The following is a 20,655-nucleotide window of genomic DNA, read 5'->3' as shown; positions in this document are numbered from 1 at the left end:
TCGGTCTTCAATTCTTTCTTTGGAATAATTTGTTCTAACTCATGTATTTGAGATACAGTATATTTCATAACATTATTATAAAATGTATTTGGAATAATTTCCATAATTAGTACTACTAATTGGGATATTGGAAGAGTCAATTTATATTTTATAAAATGTATTAAGACCAAGTGTCATTATATTAAGTCAATTGAGAATAGAAAAGATTATTGGTTGCACACTATGTAAAATAAGTCGGTTACATCACATCATATTCTTATACAATATACATATATAATATTGGTCAAGGTTGGCAAAACTTATCCTAAAGTTGGTAAGAAAAGGGGGAGCATTAGGTCAAGATTGGTCAAGATTACAACTTAAATGGACATACGAACAAAAACAGTTCTTTACTTGTTTCCTTTTATCAAGAAAACCGAATACACTTTACACAAATTCATCCATAAAACTGTATATCTTGATGCCCTCAGAACTTTTGCGACATGTGGTGTGCCCCATAAGCAACAGTGAAACCCCCAGCCACCATCGTTCCCATACCAGGACTATGCCCTATAAACACGCAGGGAACCAGATCAAGAAACATAGATAGCCGTCATAGAGAAGCTGAATAACCAGAGTAACATCGTTTGCATGTCTATCTGATCTACGTTGATGGACTCATACATGAATGACACTAGCAAGAAGAAAGAAGGTTTTGTGAAACTGACATCACGAGGGTGAACAGGTCCTACCCAACGAAAACACCAGAGAGAGAAAACCAGAGACCGTCAGTGCCTCAGCGAAATCCCTTCAACCTCGGGAGTAAAAACCAATTACAGGAGTAAATTCAGCTTTGCGCAGTAAGATAAAGACGACAGTCACAATACACTTTTTAAGTTCAACAACATCAATAGCTCCCAACTCCAATAAAAAAAAGCGCGGGGCAAAACATGAAACATCAACTACAAGTTTCAGCTAAGATGTTCATAAGACAATTACTAGTCTGACAATCGCAGTTACGATCAATACCTGATTAATATGGACCTGGAGGACAGGGATAAGGACCTGGTGTATGTCCCCCAGGTGGTGGATAAGCTGCAGGTGAAGGAGGATAACCGGCAGGATGGTATACGCCCGGCGGAGGATACCCAGCTGGTAAATACCCCTGCGGAGGACATCCATGTGGAGGATATGACCCGCGTTGCATGCATTGCGCCGCAGTGTACCCAGCAAGGCTCCAGAATCCACCCAGCGGAGGATTCCCAGCTGGTGGATACCCCTGCGGAGGATATCCATGTGGAGGATATGACCAGCGTTGCATGCATTGCCCCGCAGTGTGCCCAACAAGGCTCGAGAATCCACCCCGCGGAGGATTCCCAGTTGGTGGATACCCCTGCGGGGGATATCCTTGTGGAGGATATGACCCGCGTTGCATGCATTGCTCCGCAGTGTACCCAACAAGGCTCGAGAATCCACCCGGCGGAGGATACCCAGCTGGTAGATACCCCTGCGGAGGATATCCATGTGGAGGATATGACCCGCGCTGCATGCATTGCTCCATAGTGTACCCAGCAAGGTTCGAGATTCCACCCGACGGAGGGTACCCAGCTGGTGGATAACCCTGCGGAGGATATCCCTGTGAAGTACATTCATGTGAAGCATATGACCCGTGGTGCATGTATTGCACCGGAGCGTTCCCAGCAACGCTCATGAAAACGCTTTTGTCAGCGGAGTCCACGTCATGTTGATCCATGTTTATTCAATGACAAATGATGCTATAGGATGCCGAGAGAGTGACAAGTACGCCTGCCCAACACAAGCAATATTGAGTCAAGAGTGACACCGCAGTCTGTCAAATAAGCTTGACATTAGACCTGTTTGCTTGACAAGGATTATCTAGTAACTTAGCAAAGGCTTGACCTCTTATTTCAACATAAGGACTACAAATACAAAATTATTTCTTGGGCAACAAAAAGCACAGACTAAATAATAGGGGTGAGCGGTTCCAAGTTCTAGATAAAACCTGTAATGAGTACAAATTTAATACAAGATATCCTTACAAGTTTCACCTGCAATCTATAATCTACCCATTCCCAAGTTCTAGGGTCGGTTCTAGCATCTACTAGGTTTCCTTTTTTATTTTGCTTTTCGGCCCAATGCATTGATGTTATTTCCTAATCGAAAAAAAAAATGTGGTTAGAACTTACGGACAAATACATTTGCATGTGTATATGTGAATAATGGGTATGAATTTAATTTATTCTTGTTTACATTCAATCATCTCATTTGGTAGGTGACTTGCTCTCCTTATGGTTTCTAATACATATTCCGAGTATGGTGATGAATATAATGTCTAATGGCTAATACACATCACCTTAGAAACAATGTCATTGTTGATGACATGATAAATAATGGGTCAAAAGTAAAGCTACATGATCTATATATTGACTCAATTTTCTTCGTAAGAAACACAAATATGTATAATTACTTGTTCTATTTTTGGTAGTAGTAATTCTATAATTTCTTATTTAGGTAACTGAACGACACACGTGTAAAGAAAACTCAAGTTAAATACCTAATATATAAATTTAATTGCTTTTTTCTAAATACTAAATATTTTTTTATTGGTTTATCAATCAAATTCACTTTCGGTTGAACAGAAAGAGGTGGGGAGTTCGAGAACCTTAAAATTAACTTGAGGATTGAGAAAAACAAATCACACAAAGATCATAGAACTATTTTCTTCTTCTTTTTTTAATATTTTTAAAATAAAATTCCCTAATTTTCCTTAGTACATATTCCTCTTCTAAATATAAAACATGGATTATTTTCACCCGACACAGCTGGTGGAGGAAAAATTCAAATACAAGCAACTTTGATCTTGGCACGAGTAACCTTATAAATAGTTATTAAGGATCAAGACTATTCACAGAAATTAATAAGAAAAAAATAAAGAACCACAAATATTTTTTTTTGGTCGAATGGAACCACAATTTAATTTTCAAATAATATGACAAAATTTAGTCAAGAAAAAATCTGATGATATAATACAAAAGAAAAAATAAAATTTTGACCAAAAAAAAAGAAATAAAAGGAAATCTTTCGGACAACATATTGTCGTTATAAAAAGAAATAACATCAAATGCATACCCTAATTTTTTCTCTGTCCAAATTTGTTTCCCGGCTCCGGTTCCTTAAAAAAATGAAACTAGAACCATACCGGAGCGTATTGAAACCTGGAATCGGACCGGCGGAAATCATTTTACAGTTCTCGGTTTTACCCTGCAATCATGCTTATCCTTACTGAATAGAGGAACTCGTTCCTCGTTTAAGATACCATGATATGAATATGCTAGACAAACGAACAAAGATCCTACAACTTACGTGGGAGAATGTCAAAAACTCCCATGGCAGGCAGGGTACTACGAAACGGCAACCTCGCAAATGACTCACATCATACCGATCGGTTGCCAATCAAGTTCTTGGGTGACATACCATCCAGAATGTTGCAAGCGAAGCGAAATCAAACGCGTCCCCATTACTCCCCACCGTCTCACCGCCGCGAAAATGCAACACCCATTTGTCAGAAGCGACATGCAATGGTCGAACCATTCAAATTCAGGACAAAAAGAGAAGGAAAAAACACGACAGAGGAAGACGCAAGTACAATATCAGAAGAGACGAACCATGTCGATATCAATGGCACAGAGAGACAGAGAGATCGTACGTAGTGGTCGGGGAGATGAGAATCGCGCGTTGCTGTTGCTGCTCTGATCGGATGAATAGATCGCGGGAGAAGAGGAGAGAAGAAAACACAAGCCAAGGCAAACACTGAAAAACTGAGATCACCAAAATGATATAAACATAAAATAATTGAAGAATCGATGCGATAGATGATGACTGGGACGTACATATCTGCTTTAAGCGTTAGTTGGACGCGTCCCCATTCCTCCTTTTCCCCGAATTAAATATGGGATTAACGTGTCCAAGGTCTAGAAAACTTTCATAGATATCTAACCATCTTTTTTCTATATATGAATATGAAAACTTGATTCGATATATTTCAAATTATCCCGTATTTATAACTCGTTAATAAAAAAATGATTGAAAAAAAGGCACGGCCCTATAATATATATATGTGCATCAGAAAATTGCTCCCACGGTTTTCATCGTGAGAGCTGACTAAGGTATGAAAAGGTTCATTTCAAAGCAATTTACAAAGTTTGAGGGGCATGTGCGTGGCATGGGCTCCTTCTTTGCTTTTGAGAGATTCTTTGGTACATCATTTTTGCAACAGCTTCAATTACGCAGAAATTCTCTCAAAATTTTAAAATTTTACTAGTACCTTCATGACGCGTAATAATTCACGGCTATTTCAAACGACTGCAACATTTCTGATCTTTTCTCTGAACTCATTGCTATTAACAATCATATTTTGTGAATCTGGCTCATTCCATTAGATCATAAAGAGAGAGAATTTTCCAACTCTCTACTCTATCTCTCATCCGATGGGACGAACCATAGATTCACAAAGCCTGGTCAAATTCTACCTAAGACACTTGGTATTAAGATTTAGCTTACTTACGGTGGTTTATCTTGTAGGTGCCCATCTGTTTTATGAAGAATCAATGCTTGAGGGCCAAGTGTTTTGAAAAGCAGTTACTAATAATAAACAAAATTGAAAAAATTAATATTCTACAATTTAAGTAAAAGAGTAGTTCTTTACTTATTTCCTTCATATCAAGTAGACCTCCTAAATGGGTAGGTCGGGTCGGGTCGGGTCGGGTCGGGTTATAAATGGTCCCGACCCGACCCAACTTGACCCATTTAACCCGTTTATGACCCAATTATCGCAAGGCAAAATCTTGACCCATACCCGACCCGATCCATTTAACTAAATCTAGGAAAGCTTATTTCTGATAATTATTTTGAAAAATTGTATTGCTAAAACATCTTCAAGCAATACAAATCTTTTAAAAAAAATTGAGACTTCGTTTGTTTCGCGGAAAATATAACATTTCTGGAAAATATTTTCAAAAAAATGACAATATTTTCCAATATTTGGCTGAAACCTGGAAATGAACTAGAAAATATTTTTCGACGTTTGGTATGAAAAATCGTATTTTCCTTCATGCATTCATTTTAATATTTTAATATGTTTTATTTTATTTTTAAAAAATCATATTTTCATTATTTTTCTTTTTCTTTTTCTTTTCTTTTTCTTTTTCTTTTTTTTATTTTCCATTTTCTTTTTTTCTTTTCCTTTTTCCTTTTCTATTTTTATTTTTTCTTCTTCCCCCACCAGTGGCCACCAGCGAGGGATGAGCTCGCCAATCTGGCAAGGACAAGGCCCCACTAGCCACTGGCGAGCCTTGAGCCTCGCCAATCTAACGAGGCCGGCGAGCTCAAGTCTCGCTGGATCGATGAGGCTCGAGGCTCGCCAGTGGCAGACGAGGCCTCGGCCTCGCCAGATCGACGAGCTTGAGTCTCGCCAAATCGGCGAGCCTGAGCTTCGCTAGCCTCTAGCGAGCTCGTCCCTCGTCTGTGGCCGGCCGCCGGCCGTCGCCGAGACCGGCCATCGGCAGGGAAAAAAGAAAAAAAGAAAAAGAATATAAAAATCAAAAAATTAAAAAACATTGAAATTTTCACTTAGGCTTATTGGGTAACCCATTTAATACCCATTAAGTTAATAAGTAACCCATTAATGACCCATTTAAGTATATTTTTAAAACTAAACCCAACCCACTTATAACCTACAATCATTAGATATGGACTAATATATGGGTTCTTGACCCGTATACCACCTCTAATATCAAGAGAACCGAAAGCATATTACTTTAGTACATAAACAAACGTTTTATTTGCATCAATGAAAAAGAAAACAAATATCTGTTGAAGAAAGAAAGTAGATAAGTTACATCTGATGTTCTCGTTTTCTTTTTTCACACAATTATGTCGAACTCGAATGTCGACAACCTTATTGTTCATAAGAGATTGCTCAACGGCCAAGTCAACAAGTCAAAAGTAAATATGCCGTCAAATCCTGAGCATCTGCAACGGATTTGAAGCAAAAATGGTGCAGCTGGTCAAGGAAGGAGGATGTGCGAGAGGTTGTGATGATATGGTGATCATCCACGGTGGGAAACCGCCTGTGTAGTGTCGGTGGTGGGTTTTACATTGACGGCAAAAGAGGAATTGCCAAATTTGGAGGGAACACTTGCATTATTATTATTATTATATATATTTACTACTAAATTAAAAAGATATCAATTTAATTTATTGAAAGTTGTATTATGGTCATTTTCTTAAACGTTCGCTTTGTAGGGTAGTATAGTACAATTGTTTCTTTAAAACAACTTATTCGAGATATAGTATATTTCATAATGAACCGCATTGACCAGTTCCATAATTAGTACAACTGATTGATACACAGGAATAGTTATTTTATTTCTTATAAGGGATAACTACACTGAAAGTCCTAAAACGTACAATCAAATGAAGGACTTGATTAGACCAATTTGACAAGTTTTAAAACTTAATTGTACTTTTTGAAAGTTTTAGAAATACATTGCACTTTCTTGATAAGTTTTAAGACTTAATTGTACTTTCGTGACAAATTTTAGGATTTACAATGTACTTATCCCTTTTTATAATATATATTAAGAGCACATGTTGTTTATATATTAGGTCTATTGAGAATGGAAAAGGTTATTGGTTGCACACTAATGCTAGAAAAGTAAGTTGCATCGAAGTATATATTAGTCAAGGATTAAGTCCAAAATTTATACCAGCGACAATTACGTAAGAAAAGGGGCACGTACATCAATTATTTAACTATTAAAAGGTAATAACATGGAACAAACTATACTAAAGCAAATACTCATTATTGCTTGAGGTTAATACGATAAAATCTTCCCTCACTTAATGGTTTTTTTTTTTTTGGACACCCCCTCACTTAATGTTTGAGTCGATAGAATCCTGCCAAACTAATAAAAAACCAAAAAATAAAGATATAAGATGAGTTGATCTTCCACTCAAAGATAAGAGAGCAGAAGAATTATCTCCACGTCCAAACGTTCCAGGAAAATCTACGACTATTATTATGGGAGGAACAACACTAGAAGTGTCAAAACTTGTGTACGGCGCTCATTTTAGTGCCAAAAGTTTCCGCCGGATCACTTAAGTGCCAAACTTTTTGAAAAACGATTATTTAAGTGCCAACTCCGGTCAATTTGACCGGAAATCCAACGTGGCATTTTTTTATTAAATTTTGAAGCCAATGTGGTTCGCCGGAGGTTTAGTCAGCATGTACAGTCAGTATGTACACTTCAAAACGACATAGTTTAGCAAGTACACTTCGATTTTTTAAATTTTTTTCTGATTTTTTTTTCTTTTCTTTATTCTTCTTCTACCTTTGACCGGTGACCGGACACCGGCCACCGACCATGGCCGGCCGCCTGGCCTCGCTCGAACGAGACCGCCGTCGCCCGCGACAGGCGAGGCTCGGCCGACCCTCGCCTAGGCGAGGGCGGGCGAGCCCCGGCAATGACTCCCCTCGCTAGATCCGGCGAGACCGGCCCTCGCCCAGGTCACGGCAGCCTTGCCGGGCGTCGCCTTCCCCCCACCGAAACAAACTCAAGTCAGTCAAATCAACATGGAGGATACGTTTTTGGCTTCCCTTTGGTTGGTATTTTTCACACGGATTGGCCTTCCGATGCTTAAATCAAAAATTGGAGAATGAGAGAAATTGTATGTAATTCATATCAGAGTCGAATGTTCCAAACCTGATTCTCAACTCTTAAACAGCTATTTATAGAGTTTTCTACTTTCAACTGGCGGGTTGGATCTGATAGATGGTCACTTCATTATGGTGGCTGACAAACCATTCGCACGACCGATGGGTTGACCCAAATTGACTCAGGCAACTGAATCGCTAGTTTTTTTCAGTCACCCCATCAAGTTGAAATACGATGACGCTTGTCAAATGCCCAGTAATTTTACAAAACCCGTCATCATCAGTAGGAATCTTAACATTCAGCTTGTTGAGATTGAGATGCATTTCCTGGTGGTACTTCAATTCTTCCAACAACAAAAAATCACTGTTATAGACACACGACTCCTTTAATTCTTGATTGTGAGACGCTGTCGGAACAATATGCTCGGCGGCAGATGAGACCCGCCTTAAAGGAAGCGATCCAAGTCAATGATCACCTGGGCAAAGAAAGGAAGGAGTCATCGGGATTTTGCTGTCAAAATCTGGCACCTGCCGCTTCCTAATATGCAGGCCATTTCGGATGCTGATTTGAGAACTTGATCGGTCAATCAAGGGTTGTAGACTACAGTTAGCTTTTACTTTTATTACAATTTTTTCTTACCCCAAAAAACGAAGTACTTACCTCGCTTTCCAAACATGTCAAACCGCTTGTCCGTGCACGCATGTTCGTGTTTTCAGCTTCAATTGGCAGACGTAGACATATCTCAAAGGATTTTTCGTTAAGTGGGTATCCGAGGATATTTGTTAAATACCTAAATAATGAAAGATTGACATTATTAATACGATGTCTCTTTATGTTATGTGTAACTAGTGTATTGAAAATGACAACCACTCTCTAATAGGTATGATCTCGGCACCACCAGCTAGGTTATATATAGTCGAACGAGTCTACTTTTCAACTCGATTGCATGTGTCACAGGCTGGCAGTTTCTTGGCCACGGAGTAGCTCGTGCGGCGCCTAGTAGGTCATTCACACCAAGCCAGCCCCCGTACTCTAGTTATTCCATAGAATAATACGGCGAATAGCTTCCTAATATTGGATCGCGCCACGCTCAGCTAAACTTGAGCGTCTAGTTCATCAAACGATTCATGCGAAATACTTTAGGCACCACAACTGGTTTCGTCCTGCCATGTCCTTATCTGGAGAGTAGCATTAGCTCCCGACTAGTTTATGCACAGGAAACCAACCCCACCTTCAAAGCTCCTCAGGGTATATTCATTCCATCCTTGAATTCCTAGCACCAACTGTCTTGACACCACTCCTACGACCCAGTTGTATTCATCCTTTTTGCATCACTTACTCTTCACCCGATAACCTCGAGCACCACTCACAAGGGTATCGGAGTACAAGAGAATCAAGATCCGTGACATTCTCCCCCGCTCAATCTCGCAATGCCCTCGTTGTAGCTGTTCTATCGCTTCCCTGCGTCGCTTCTTGACCATCAATGCCCCTTTTTTGGGACTTACATGAGTGGACGCTCACCCAACAAAACAACTTCTCTCCACTAATGGCTTTTTCCGATCAGAGCCGTTCAACACCCTCGGTCACTTGTGCTTCCCCCGACAAGTGCGGCATTTTTTGCCAACTGCACCATTTTGACAACACCATTTTTTGCCTACTTCCGGATTCTTATGAATTCAACAGACCAATAGAGGTTTTTCCCCTTGTTGATAACATGGCAGGAGACCTATCTTGAGATTCGCCAAATTGATCCAGAAACGTTTTCCCTATTCAGTGAGGAATCAGTTCTTTGTTGTGCCCCCATTGTCATCCTCGAAGCTAGTCAAGAGCCGCTTTTTGTCCGAATATCTTTTGGCCCTAGCGATTCATTCTCCGCCCTCATAAAACTCGGTAGACCATAGGTTTTCTTCAACTCACTCACCTACTGAAGGGATCTTGCTCTGATATCATCTATAACGGGCCAGCAGTTCCTTAGCCACAGAATAGCCCAATGCCTGGTGGGTCGTTCACACCAGGCCAGCTTTTGTTCACTAGTTGTTCCAAAGAACAATATGATGAATAGCTTCATCGTATTGGATCGCACCACGCCCAACTAAGCTCGGGCGTCTAGTCCATCGAGTGATACACGCAAAATACTTTAAGCACCATGACTGGTTTGGGCTTGTCATGACCTCATCAGGAGAGCAGTATCAGCTCACAATCAGTTTGTGCATGGGAGGCCAATTTCGCTTTAAGAGCTCCTAAAAGTATATTCATTCCATCTTAGAACTCCTAGCAACAAAGATCCTGACACCATTCCATGACCCAGTTGTATTCATCATTTCTGCATTACTCACTCTTCATCTGATAACCCCAAGCACCACTCACAAGGATATAGGAGCACGAGAAAATTACGGTCCGTGACACATGAATCTGAGAATATATAGCCATAATTTCCTTCTTTTTTCCGGTTTGAACAACTCTATCGAGCTAAAGGAACTATTAAGTATAACATCCTCTAAAATTAGAATTGTCACCACCCTAATGCTTGAATTAAAAGGCCAAAAAAGAAATCACTTGAATATTATGGTGCATTTATTTCGCGGAAATTAAATTATTTGAAAACTATTAACCTAAAATGATTAGACATACTTTTTTTGTTGACAATGAAAAAAAAATTATTAATTAATCGTTTCAAATGATACAAGTGATCACTTTTTAGGAAAATACTTCCCAAATTATTCGTTTTCTGAAAAATAATCGGAGCCTCAAACTCGTGAACATTCGGCCTCCAAGAGTTTCAGCAAGAATTGTATTCCTCATCAACAGATATAAATGGACTTCCCAAGACCTGGGAAAAGTCAAATGGTCTGAAGAAAGAAAAGGGGAGAACTAGAAAAGAAGTTCATCCAACACCAGGTCTTGAGCAAACGAGACAATTCAAGCAATTGAAAAGAACGACAATACTGTCATAATCATGCGTCCGCTACCTTTTCATTTTGATCAATGAAATCACGAAATTATAGTTAATCACCATGAGCAATTTCTCAGCTTCCATCAGACCTATTGACCTTTCATCCTCCTCTCAAGACTGCCAAAGTCCTTGGCTTTTTTAACAAACTAAATGCCAGCCACATTCAATCAGAACTAAAGATATTAGCAGGAACAGTTACCCAGAAATTCCACTCAAAGTCAGCCAAAGCATCTTCACTTGTTTTCAACATGCAGAGCAAAGCTCTTAAACTTCATCATAACAAAAGCTTATCAAACAGTGATTCAAACGAATCTCAAATTAGTAAGCAAATTGCCATTGTTAAAAGACTCAAGCCAATTTCTTAAAGAGAGCAACCAATCGTAGATATACAATGTCAGGTTTATTATTTATTATTTTATAGTGTTAGCAAGTTGAGCTCATTTATGTATTTGGCCCATGTAGTTATACAAGGCTTAACCTAAGCGGCTAAGCCTATAAATACTTTTTTTGATCTCAATAATAAAGTACTCTCTCTTTCACCAACACACAGGAAGCATTTTCAGCACTTATTGATTCCACCAATATAACACGAATCGCATAATAGAACCACACGGTCATACGAGAAACAGTCGAAAGCCAACAACAGTCCCCCAGCAGGACAGATGTCATGATTCACTTCCGTCTTTTGAAGAACTTGCCCTTGTACTTTCCAAACATGCCATGTTTCCAGCGCTTTCCAAACTTCCCGTGCTTAAACTATACAAAATGGCCGTAGACAGGCCCATATGCGAGATAATGAGCACCATAATACGTGTGGCTAGTAGTAGTGCAACTTCCAGCTACCATTGTTCTCGTACCAAGACCATGCCCTATAAACACGCAGGGAACCAGATCAAGAAACATAGACAGCCGTCATAGAGAAGCTAAATAACTAGAGTTGCGTAATTTGCATGTCCATCTGATCTACGTTGATGGACTCATGGACTCATACATGACGCCAGCAAGAAGCTCAGTGAGAAAAAACAAAACTCCAAAATAATCATCATCTTTGAACCCGAGTTCCCATTCCACTGCTTACAATTGTTTCACCTACTTCTATTTGTCACTGAGCAGAAAAGAAGAAAGAAGGTTTTGTGAAACTGACATCACAAGGGTGAACAGGTTTTACCCAACGAAAACACTAAAGAGAGAAAACTAGTGACTGTCAGTGCCTCAGCGAAATCCCTTCAACTTCGGAATTAAAAACCAATTACAGGAGTAAATTCAGCTTTACGCAGCAAAGAAAAGACGACAGTCACAATACACTTTTAAGTTCAACAACATCAATAGCTCCCGACTCCAATAGAAAAGGGTAAAAAAATGAAAGAACAGCTGCAAGTTACAGCTAAGATGTTCATAATACAATTACTACTCTGACAATCAAAGTTACGATCAATACCTGGATGATATGGAACTGAAGGACTAGGATAAGTAGCTGGTGGATATGTCACAGGTGGTGGATAAACTGCAGGCGGAGGAGGATACGCAGGAAGGTATCCACCCGGCGGAGGATATCCATGTGGAAGATATGACCCTTGGTGCACGTATTGCCCTACAGTTTGCCCAGCAAGGCACGATGATCCACCCTGCGGAGGATACGGAGCTGGTGGATAACTCTGCGGAGGATACCCCTGCGGTGGGTACCACTGAGGACTATATGACTCCTGGCGGACGTATTGCGCCGCAGCAGCGGAAGAGTGTACGACCATAGACATGTTTATTCAATGACAAATGATGCTGTAGGATGCCAAGAAAGTAACAAGTAGGCCAACTCAACACAAGCAATATCGAGTCAACAGCGACACCGCAGTCCGTCAAATAAGCTTTAGGCATTAGACCTCTTTGCTTGACGAAGATCATATAGTAACTTAGCAAAGGCTAGACCCATTGATTCGACAGAAGGACTACAGAAGAAAATTATTTCTTGGGGCAACAAACAGCAGAGACTGAACAGGGGGACTCGTTCGTGGTCCAAGATACCATGAGATGAATATGATGGACAAACGAGCAAAGATTCCACAACTTTCGTAGGAAAATGTCGAAAATGTTGGTTTTCTACGGAACATGCATAGTTAAAATTAAATATAAACGCAGCGGAAAGATATAACCATACATGTATCTCCAAAGGTGTTGTTCATGCGTTTCAATCAAAAATCGGAAGACCATAGGGGGTTAAACGGATTACCTTTCGTAGCGTGCCCAAAACGATTTCGGTTCGAATGTTCTTCAGTTCGAGCCCCACAACTGTCGGACCTCTAGTTCAGACACATCACCAATCGCACGACGAACGGAAGGGAGAACTTGCGGGTAATCACCAATAGAATTGTGCTAGCAATCTTGTGGCGACAATTCTCCGCACTCTCGATATTTCAGTCACGACGTCGGAAGAGAGAAAAATTATTTTTAACTCTCCTGCACACATATATCACTCTTACTCACACTGTTTCTTTTCTGTATTTCTCAGCAACTGTTGCTGATCACAATTTTATTTGTGCGATCAGCAACGGTTGCTGATCGCCAGGCACACTTCACACGATCAGCAACCGCTGCTGATCGTGTATTCACACGACCAGCAACAGTTGCTGACCGTGGGTGATGCACACGGTCAGCAGTTGACCGCGTGCATGCACACCATCATCATTCATTTTTTTTTTTTTAAATTTAAAACACACACGATCAGGTCAACATTTGTTGACCGTGTACACTTTTAATTAATTTAATTTTATAAAATTTAGAGTGCAAGATCATATGGCACATTAACATGTGTCCACTTTAGGTTTGCGTGTGCATCATATGCATGCACGCTCATGACTGAAATAAAATTAAATTAAATCACATTTAATTTAATCTCAATCTGACTAATCGATTGCTATAATTGCAAACATATTTGCAATATTACATCTTCCGTACAACGTCATCCTAAATTGGTTATGCTGTGTGACATTCCTAGATTCATCACTAAGCTGGTAGTAGGACTTGCACTAACACGTTAGTACTCCCAAGAGAATTGATTGTCCCGATCAACCTCTAGGTCCTACAAGCCATGATTGACATCTAGCAATATGTCATGGCTACCCAGACAGTGTGAATATTTTAATAACATAATGAACCCGTCAGCTTTGGCTACAGTGTAATTCAATCCCTCTGCCTTACTATGTCTCGATCGAACAAAGACCATGGAATATTCGTCAAGTCACCAATTCGATCATATGCAAAAAATCTAATTGACATACATTTTATATAAGACATGAACAGTTCATTATCGGTTACAACCCCGGCCGAGGATTTTTCATGCAATGTCAAGATTAGATTGCATAGGACATAATTATTGTACCTTGTGTATAACAAGGTAACAGATTTCATTTTGCGCACACATGTAACTTCGTATGTGAACGAACTATGGCCATCAAGTACAGAGATAGATCAACGAACCGGCAATATGCGCATCTGTGAACCATATCCACCCAACACACAAGTCAACACTGTGCCTCAGGTCTAAGGATTATTTACATAAGACCAAAGCATGAATGATTAGGCATTGACCACGCTAAAGCTTCCATGTTGCTAGTCGTTAAATGCGTGTCACGTTCAGTGAACTTGTCTGGTACAAGCACCTGTGTTCTAACTCGAGCATCACAATACCCAATGACTCGTGAATCGTCATTCCCTTAAATATCTAATACTTAACGGTGAAGCTAAGAACACACCGGTCTCAACAGGATTATTGATATCCACTCAATGATCCATCGACCGGGAACAATTTAAAAATTCAATCTAACTGTGAACCTGTCACATAAATTCTTAACGTCTCAAGAATAGGTTCAGTCACAACTGATCTTATGAAATCGTTCATATATTTAAATAATTGGACAAATGAATGAATACGTCATTGCCATTAAATAAATAATGTAATTGAAAGTACAACTTAAATCCCTAACATGTAACTGTTACATAGTAACTTTAGGGCATACATCTAACAGAAAACTCTCATGGGAGACAGGGTACTCCGAAACGGCAATCTTGCAAACGGCTCGCATCATACTGATCGGTTGTCAATCGAATTCTTGAGTGACAAAACAATCCAGAATGTCGCCATGCGAAGCGAAATCAACCGCAGCCCCATTACTCCCTACCGTTTCACCGCCACGAAAATGCAATACCGACATTAGAGTTGACGATCAAAAGCTTCGATTTGATGCCGTGACAAGCGGCTTCCATTTTACATCGAATTGATTGGTGATACCCAACTCACGCTTGATTCCAGGCGAGGTTGACCCGCCGGTCCCAAACATACTTGTCAACTATTGGTCCCGTGACGTGATTAGGATGTAGTTGCTCGTGTGTGGTCCATATACCCTCGTTTAAATTTAGATTTGAATGAGTTTATTTATTGCTATATTTTCTTTTTCGAGACGAGAACCTACTAAAAACTTGGAATATACGAAGAGAACCAATGTTTAAGCCCGAGATTTGTGACTTAGGCACCAAAGCAAATATGTTAATGACACCAATCAGAACACCAAATTTGAAGAAGTTTCCTTCAATTAAGGATGGAGAAAAATATGGTCCAACATTATATTACTCACGTAACTCATAGGAACCATCACAATGCATGTATCTAGAGCATAGACGTGTATACTTATGTACATATACGAATTGCAAACAGCTCATTATTGTTTTAATGTTCAAATACGATACGGATAAAAGTTTATATTACTCTCTAATAGTTAAGCCTTCGAAGAAGTGGCTGCACATACAATTTCAAAGTTGAGTGAGCACTGGTCTTCTTTAAGGCTCCGTTCGTTTCACGGAAAATAACTTTCATGAAAATATTTTCCGAATTTTCCGGTGTTCGTTTCATGGAAAATAAACTAGTCATTGGAAACATTTTCCACCAATGGAAAAAAAAAAACACATTCAAAAGTGAGGAAAAGCGGAAAACATTTTCCATATCTTCTTTCACCGCTTTCTTTCACAAAACACTTTTTATTTTTATTTGGGAAAAAATCACCAAAAACTCCAAACTTTGCCATATGTGACACATTTACCCCAAACTTTTTTTTGTGACACCAAAAACCTCGAACTTTTCTTTTTGTGACACATTTACCCCAATATATTTAATCCATGGGCATTTTTGTCTTTTTTGCATTTTCTTTTTTTTTTCTTTTTTTTTATCACCAACAGAATTGTGCTTGCAATCTTGTGGCGATAATTCTCCGCACTCTCGATATTTCAGTCACGACGTCGGAAGAGAGAAAAATTATTTTTAACTCTCCCGCACACATATATCACTCTTACTCACACTGTTTCTTTTCTGTATTTCTCAGCAACTGTTGCTGATCACAATTTTATTTGCGCAATCGGCAACGGTTGCTGATCGCCAGGCACACTTCACACGATCAGCAACCGCTGCTGATCGTGTATTCACGCGACCAGCAACGGTTGCTGGTCGTGGGTGATGTCCACGGTCAGCAACAGTTGCTGACCGTGGGTGATGCACACGGTCAGCAGTTGACCGTGTGCATGCACACCATCATCATTCATTTTTTTTATTTATTTAAAACACACACGATCAGCAAGGAGCTGATCGTGTGCTGCACATGGTCAACATTTGTTGACCGTGTATACTTTTAATTAATTTAATTTTATAAAATTTAGAGTGCAAGATCATTTGGCACATTAACATATGTCCACTTTAGGTTTGCATGTGCATCATATGCACGCACGCTCATGACTGAAAATAAAATGAAATTAAATCACATTTAATTTAATTACAATCTCACTAATCGATTGCTATAATTGCAAACATATTTGCAATATTACATCTTCCGTACAACGTCATTCTAAATTGGTTATGGTGTGTGACATTCCTAGGTTCATCACTAAGCTGGTAGTAGGACTTGCACTAACACGTTAGTACTCCCAAGAGAATTGATTGTCCCGATCAACCTCTAGGTCCTACAAGCCATGATTGACATCTAGCAATATGTCATGGCTACCCAGACAGTGTGAATATTTTAATAACATAATGAACCCGTCAGCTTTGGCTACAGTGTAATTCAATCCCTCTGCCTTACTATGTCCCGATCGAACAAAGACCATGGAATATTCGTCAAGTCACCAATTCGATCATATGCAAAAAATCTAATTGACATACATTTTATATAAGGCATGAACAGTTCATTCTCGGTTACAACCCCGGCCGAGGATTTCATTGCAGTGTCAAGATTAGATTGCGTAGGACATCATTATTGTACCTTGCATGTAACAAGGAGACAGATTCCATTTTGCGCACACGTGTAACTTCGTATGTGAATGAACTATGGCCATCAAGTACAGAGACGGATCAACGAGCTAGCAATATGCGCACCTGTGAACCATAGCCATCCAACATACAAGTCAACACTGTACCTCAGGTCTAAGGATTATTTACACAAGACCAGAGCACGAACAATTAGACATTGACCACGCTAAAAGCTTCCATGTTGCTAATCGTTCTATGCATGTCACGTTCAGTGAACTTGTCTGATACAAGCACCTGTGTTCTAACTCCGGTATCGCAATATCCAATGACTCGTGACTCATCATTCCCTTAAGTATCCAATACTTATTGGTGAAGTTACGAACACACCGGTATCAACAAGATTATTAATATCCACTCAATGATCCATCGACCGAGAACAATTTAAAAATTCAGTCTAACTGTGAACCTGTCACATATATTCTTAACGTCTCAAGAATAGGTTCAGTCACAACTAATCTTATGGAATCGTTCTTATATTTAAATAATTGGACAAATGAATGAATACGTCCTTGCCATTAAATAAATAATGTAATTGAAAGTACAACTTAAATCCCTAACATGTAACTGTTACATAGTAACTTTAGGGCATACATCTAACAGAAAACTCTCATGGGAGACAGGGTACTCTGAAACGGTAATCTTGCAAACGGCTCGCATCATACTGATCGGTTGTCAATTGAATTCTTGAGTGACAAAACAATCCAGAATGTCGCCATGCGAAGCGAAATCAACCGCATCCCCATTACTCCCTACCGTTTCACCACCACGAAAATGCAATACCGACATTAGAGTTGACGATCAAAAGCTTCGATTTGATGCCGTGACAAGCGGCTTCCATTTTACATCGAATTGATTGGCGATACCCAACTCACGCTTGATTCCAGGCGAGGTTGACCCGCTGGTCCCAAACATACTTGTCAACTATTGGTCCCGTGACGTGATTAGGATTTAGCTCTTGCTCGTGTGTGGTCCATATACCCTCGTTTAAATTTAGATTTGAATGAGTTTATTTATTGCTATATTTTCTTTTTCGAGACGAGAACCTACTAAAAACTTGGAATATACGAAGAGAACCAATGTTTAAGCCCGAGATTTGTGACTTAGGCACCAAAGCAAATATGTTAATGACACCAATCAGAACACCAAATTTGAAGAAGTTTCCTTCAATTAAGGATGGAGAAAAATATGGTCCAACATTATATTACTCACGTAACTCATAGGATCCATCACAATGCACCTATCTAGAGCATATACGTGTATACTTATGTACATATACGAATTGCAAACAGCTCATTATTGTTTTAATGTTCAAATACGTGACGGATAAAAGTTTATATTACTCTCTAATAGTTAAGCCTTCGAAGAAGTGGCTGCACATACAATTTCAAAGTTGAGTGAGCACTGGTCTTCTTTAAGGCTCCGTTCGTTTCACGGAAAACAACTTTCAGGAAAATGTTTTCCGAATTTTCCGGTGTTCGTTTCATGGAAAATAAACTAGTCATTTGAAACATTTTCCACCAATGGAAAAAAAAAACACATTCAAAAGTGAGGAAAAGCGGAAAACATTTTCCATATCTTCTTTCACCGCTTTCTTTCACAAAACACTTTTTATTTTTATTTTTATTTTTATTTTTATTTTTATTTTTATTTTTATTTGTTAAAAAATTCAATTTTTTAATTTTTTTAATCTTTTTCTTTTCTTTTTTTGCTCTTCTTTTTTTCTTTTCTTTCTTCCTCTGCCGACCACAGCGACGGCCGGTGATCGGCCAGAGGCGAGGCCATCCCTCATTTGCCCAAGGCCGGCAAGCTCTCGCCTCGCCTCGCCTCGCTCGAGGCCGGCAAGACTGAGAGTAGCCTTGCCTTGCCAAATCTGGCAAGGCCTCTCTCGAGGTCGGCAACGACTGGCAAAGGAAGAAATAAAGAATAAAAAAAGAAAAGAAGAGAAAAGAAATATAAGAAAATTAAAAATAATTAAAAAAATCTATTTTAAAAAAATAAAAAAATTATTAAAAATAGTGCAAGGAGGAAGATCAAATCAGATTATCCATGCCGAACAACGGAAAATATTTTTCAGTTCATTTTCAGATCTCGGCCGAACACCGAAAAATATTATCATTTTCCTGGAAAATGACATTCTGGAAAATATTTTCCATAAACGTCACGTTTTCCACGAAACGAACGGAGCCGAAGAACGGCACGTAAATATATTTTGTACTATGACATTAAATTACTTATATTTTACTAGCGTGTGGTAGGCAAAAATTAGTGGACTGATCCACGGAGAACAAAATCTTTCAAAGTAGTATTTGTGAGAGAGAGAGAGAGGGGTCATGGTTTGATCAAGCGTTTTTAGATAATTACCTGGTTGTACGAGTTCTTCTGATAGCCGAAACTTCCATTTCTCCCATGCAATAATTGCTAAGTATTGATAACAATATATGAGGAGATGAAGTTGATTGTTATCGACCGCTCCCATGCTTCTTTGTCGAAGCATTCTGTATTCTGATTCGTGCATACCTCATTTGCAATGCGTAATGAGTCTTCGTCAAATTCCACATTTGCATTGTGTGGAGGATCGATTGATCTCTTCTTGTGTGGAAAACGTGGGTTGCAAACCTCCTCCTGTTCTCAGTGCAAATGCTAGCGAAGGCACAAGCTGAAACAGTGAGATAACCGAGATAACATAAAATAAAATAATCGAAGAATCGATGCGATAGACGATGACTGGTGTCAAGCGTTTACTTGGACGCCTCTCTCTCTCTATCGGTCAAGGTGCGAACGCACGTTTTCTTTCCTTTCGTCGAATTAAATATAGGATTAAGATATTCCGAAGATTTAGGAAACTTCCGAAGATTTAGGAGACTTCCATCGATATCTAATTATCTTTTTCTATAAATAAATAGGGAAAAACCACCAAAACCCCAAACTTTCCCACTTGTGATACATTTACCGAACTTTTTTGTGACACCAAAAACCCCAAACTTTGTTATTTGTGACACATTTACCCGATATACATTGTCCATGGGCATTTTCATCTTTTTAGCTTTTTCTTTTTCTTTTTACTTTTTTTTCTTTCCGGCGGGGCCCTCGCCGTCCGGCGAGAGGGCCCTCGCCGGATCCGGCGTCGGGCGAGGCTCGCCCTCGCTCGCCCGGGCGATGGCGAGCCCGCCGAGCCGAGCCTCGCCCTCGCTGGGGCGAGCCTCGCCGGCATGGACGAGCCTCGCCCTCGCCCGGGCGAGCAGGGGCGGCTCGCCGGCGTCGGGCGAGCCTCGCCGGCGTCGGCGAGCCTCGCCCTCGCACAGAGGCGAGCGGGGCGAGGCTCGCCGGCGTCGGGGCGAGCCTCGCCTCGGCTGGGCGAGGAGGGCGAGGCTCGCCCGAGCCTCGCCTGGCGGGGGAGCCTCGCCTCGACGCCGGCGAGCGGGCGGGCGAGGCTCGCCCGACGCGGCGGCGAGGCTCGCCCTCCTCGCCCTCCTCGCCCTCGCGGGCGAGGAGGGCGAGGCTCGCCGGCGTCGGGCGAGCCTCGCCCTCGCCTAGGCGAGCGAGGCGAGGCTCGCCGCGTCAGGCGAGCCTCGCCCGGCTTTGGGCGAGGAGGCGAGGCTCGCCCGACGCCGGCGAGCCTCGCCACGGCTGGGCGGCGAGGCGAG

At 40.4% G+C, this 20,655-nt stretch overlaps 1 protein-coding gene across 3 annotated transcripts; it reads right to left on the bottom strand.

Annotated features, from left to right (window-relative positions):
- Nucleotides 1-230: 230 nt before the first annotated feature.
- On the bottom strand, nt 231-3,830 carry LOC130136805 (uncharacterized). Of its 3 annotated transcripts, XM_056307148.1 has the most exons (3): nt 3,707-3,830; nt 1,009-1,785; nt 231-549 (listed from the first exon to the last, which is right to left on the bottom strand). In XM_056307148.1, the coding sequence occupies exons 2-3, from the start codon at nt 1,639-1,641 to the stop codon at nt 427-429; spliced, it is 756 nt and encodes a 251-aa protein (XP_056163123.1). In that variant the 5' UTR covers nt 1,642-1,785; nt 3,707-3,830; the 3' UTR covers nt 231-426. The 3 variants fall into 3 exon arrangements, with proteins under 3 accessions (XP_056163123.1, XP_056163122.1, XP_056163124.1); XM_056307147.1 differs by lacking the exon at nt 3,707-3,830 and having other exon boundaries at nt 1,009-1,902; XM_056307149.1 differs by lacking the exons at nt 231-549; nt 3,707-3,830 and adding an exon at nt 564-787 and having other exon boundaries at nt 1,009-1,902.
- Nucleotides 3,831-20,655: the final 16,825 nt, after the last annotated feature.

This window comes from Syzygium oleosum, unplaced genomic scaffold (assembly GCF_021117445.2).
Source record: "Syzygium oleosum isolate NSW1041296 unplaced genomic scaffold, Sole_v2.1 Sole_v2.50, whole genome shotgun sequence".
In the NCBI taxonomy this organism is placed as follows: Eukaryota; Viridiplantae; Streptophyta; class Magnoliopsida; order Myrtales; family Myrtaceae; genus Syzygium; species Syzygium oleosum.
Note: the sequence above shows the minus strand (reverse complement) of the source record. Positions and strands in the feature narration are given on the sequence as shown.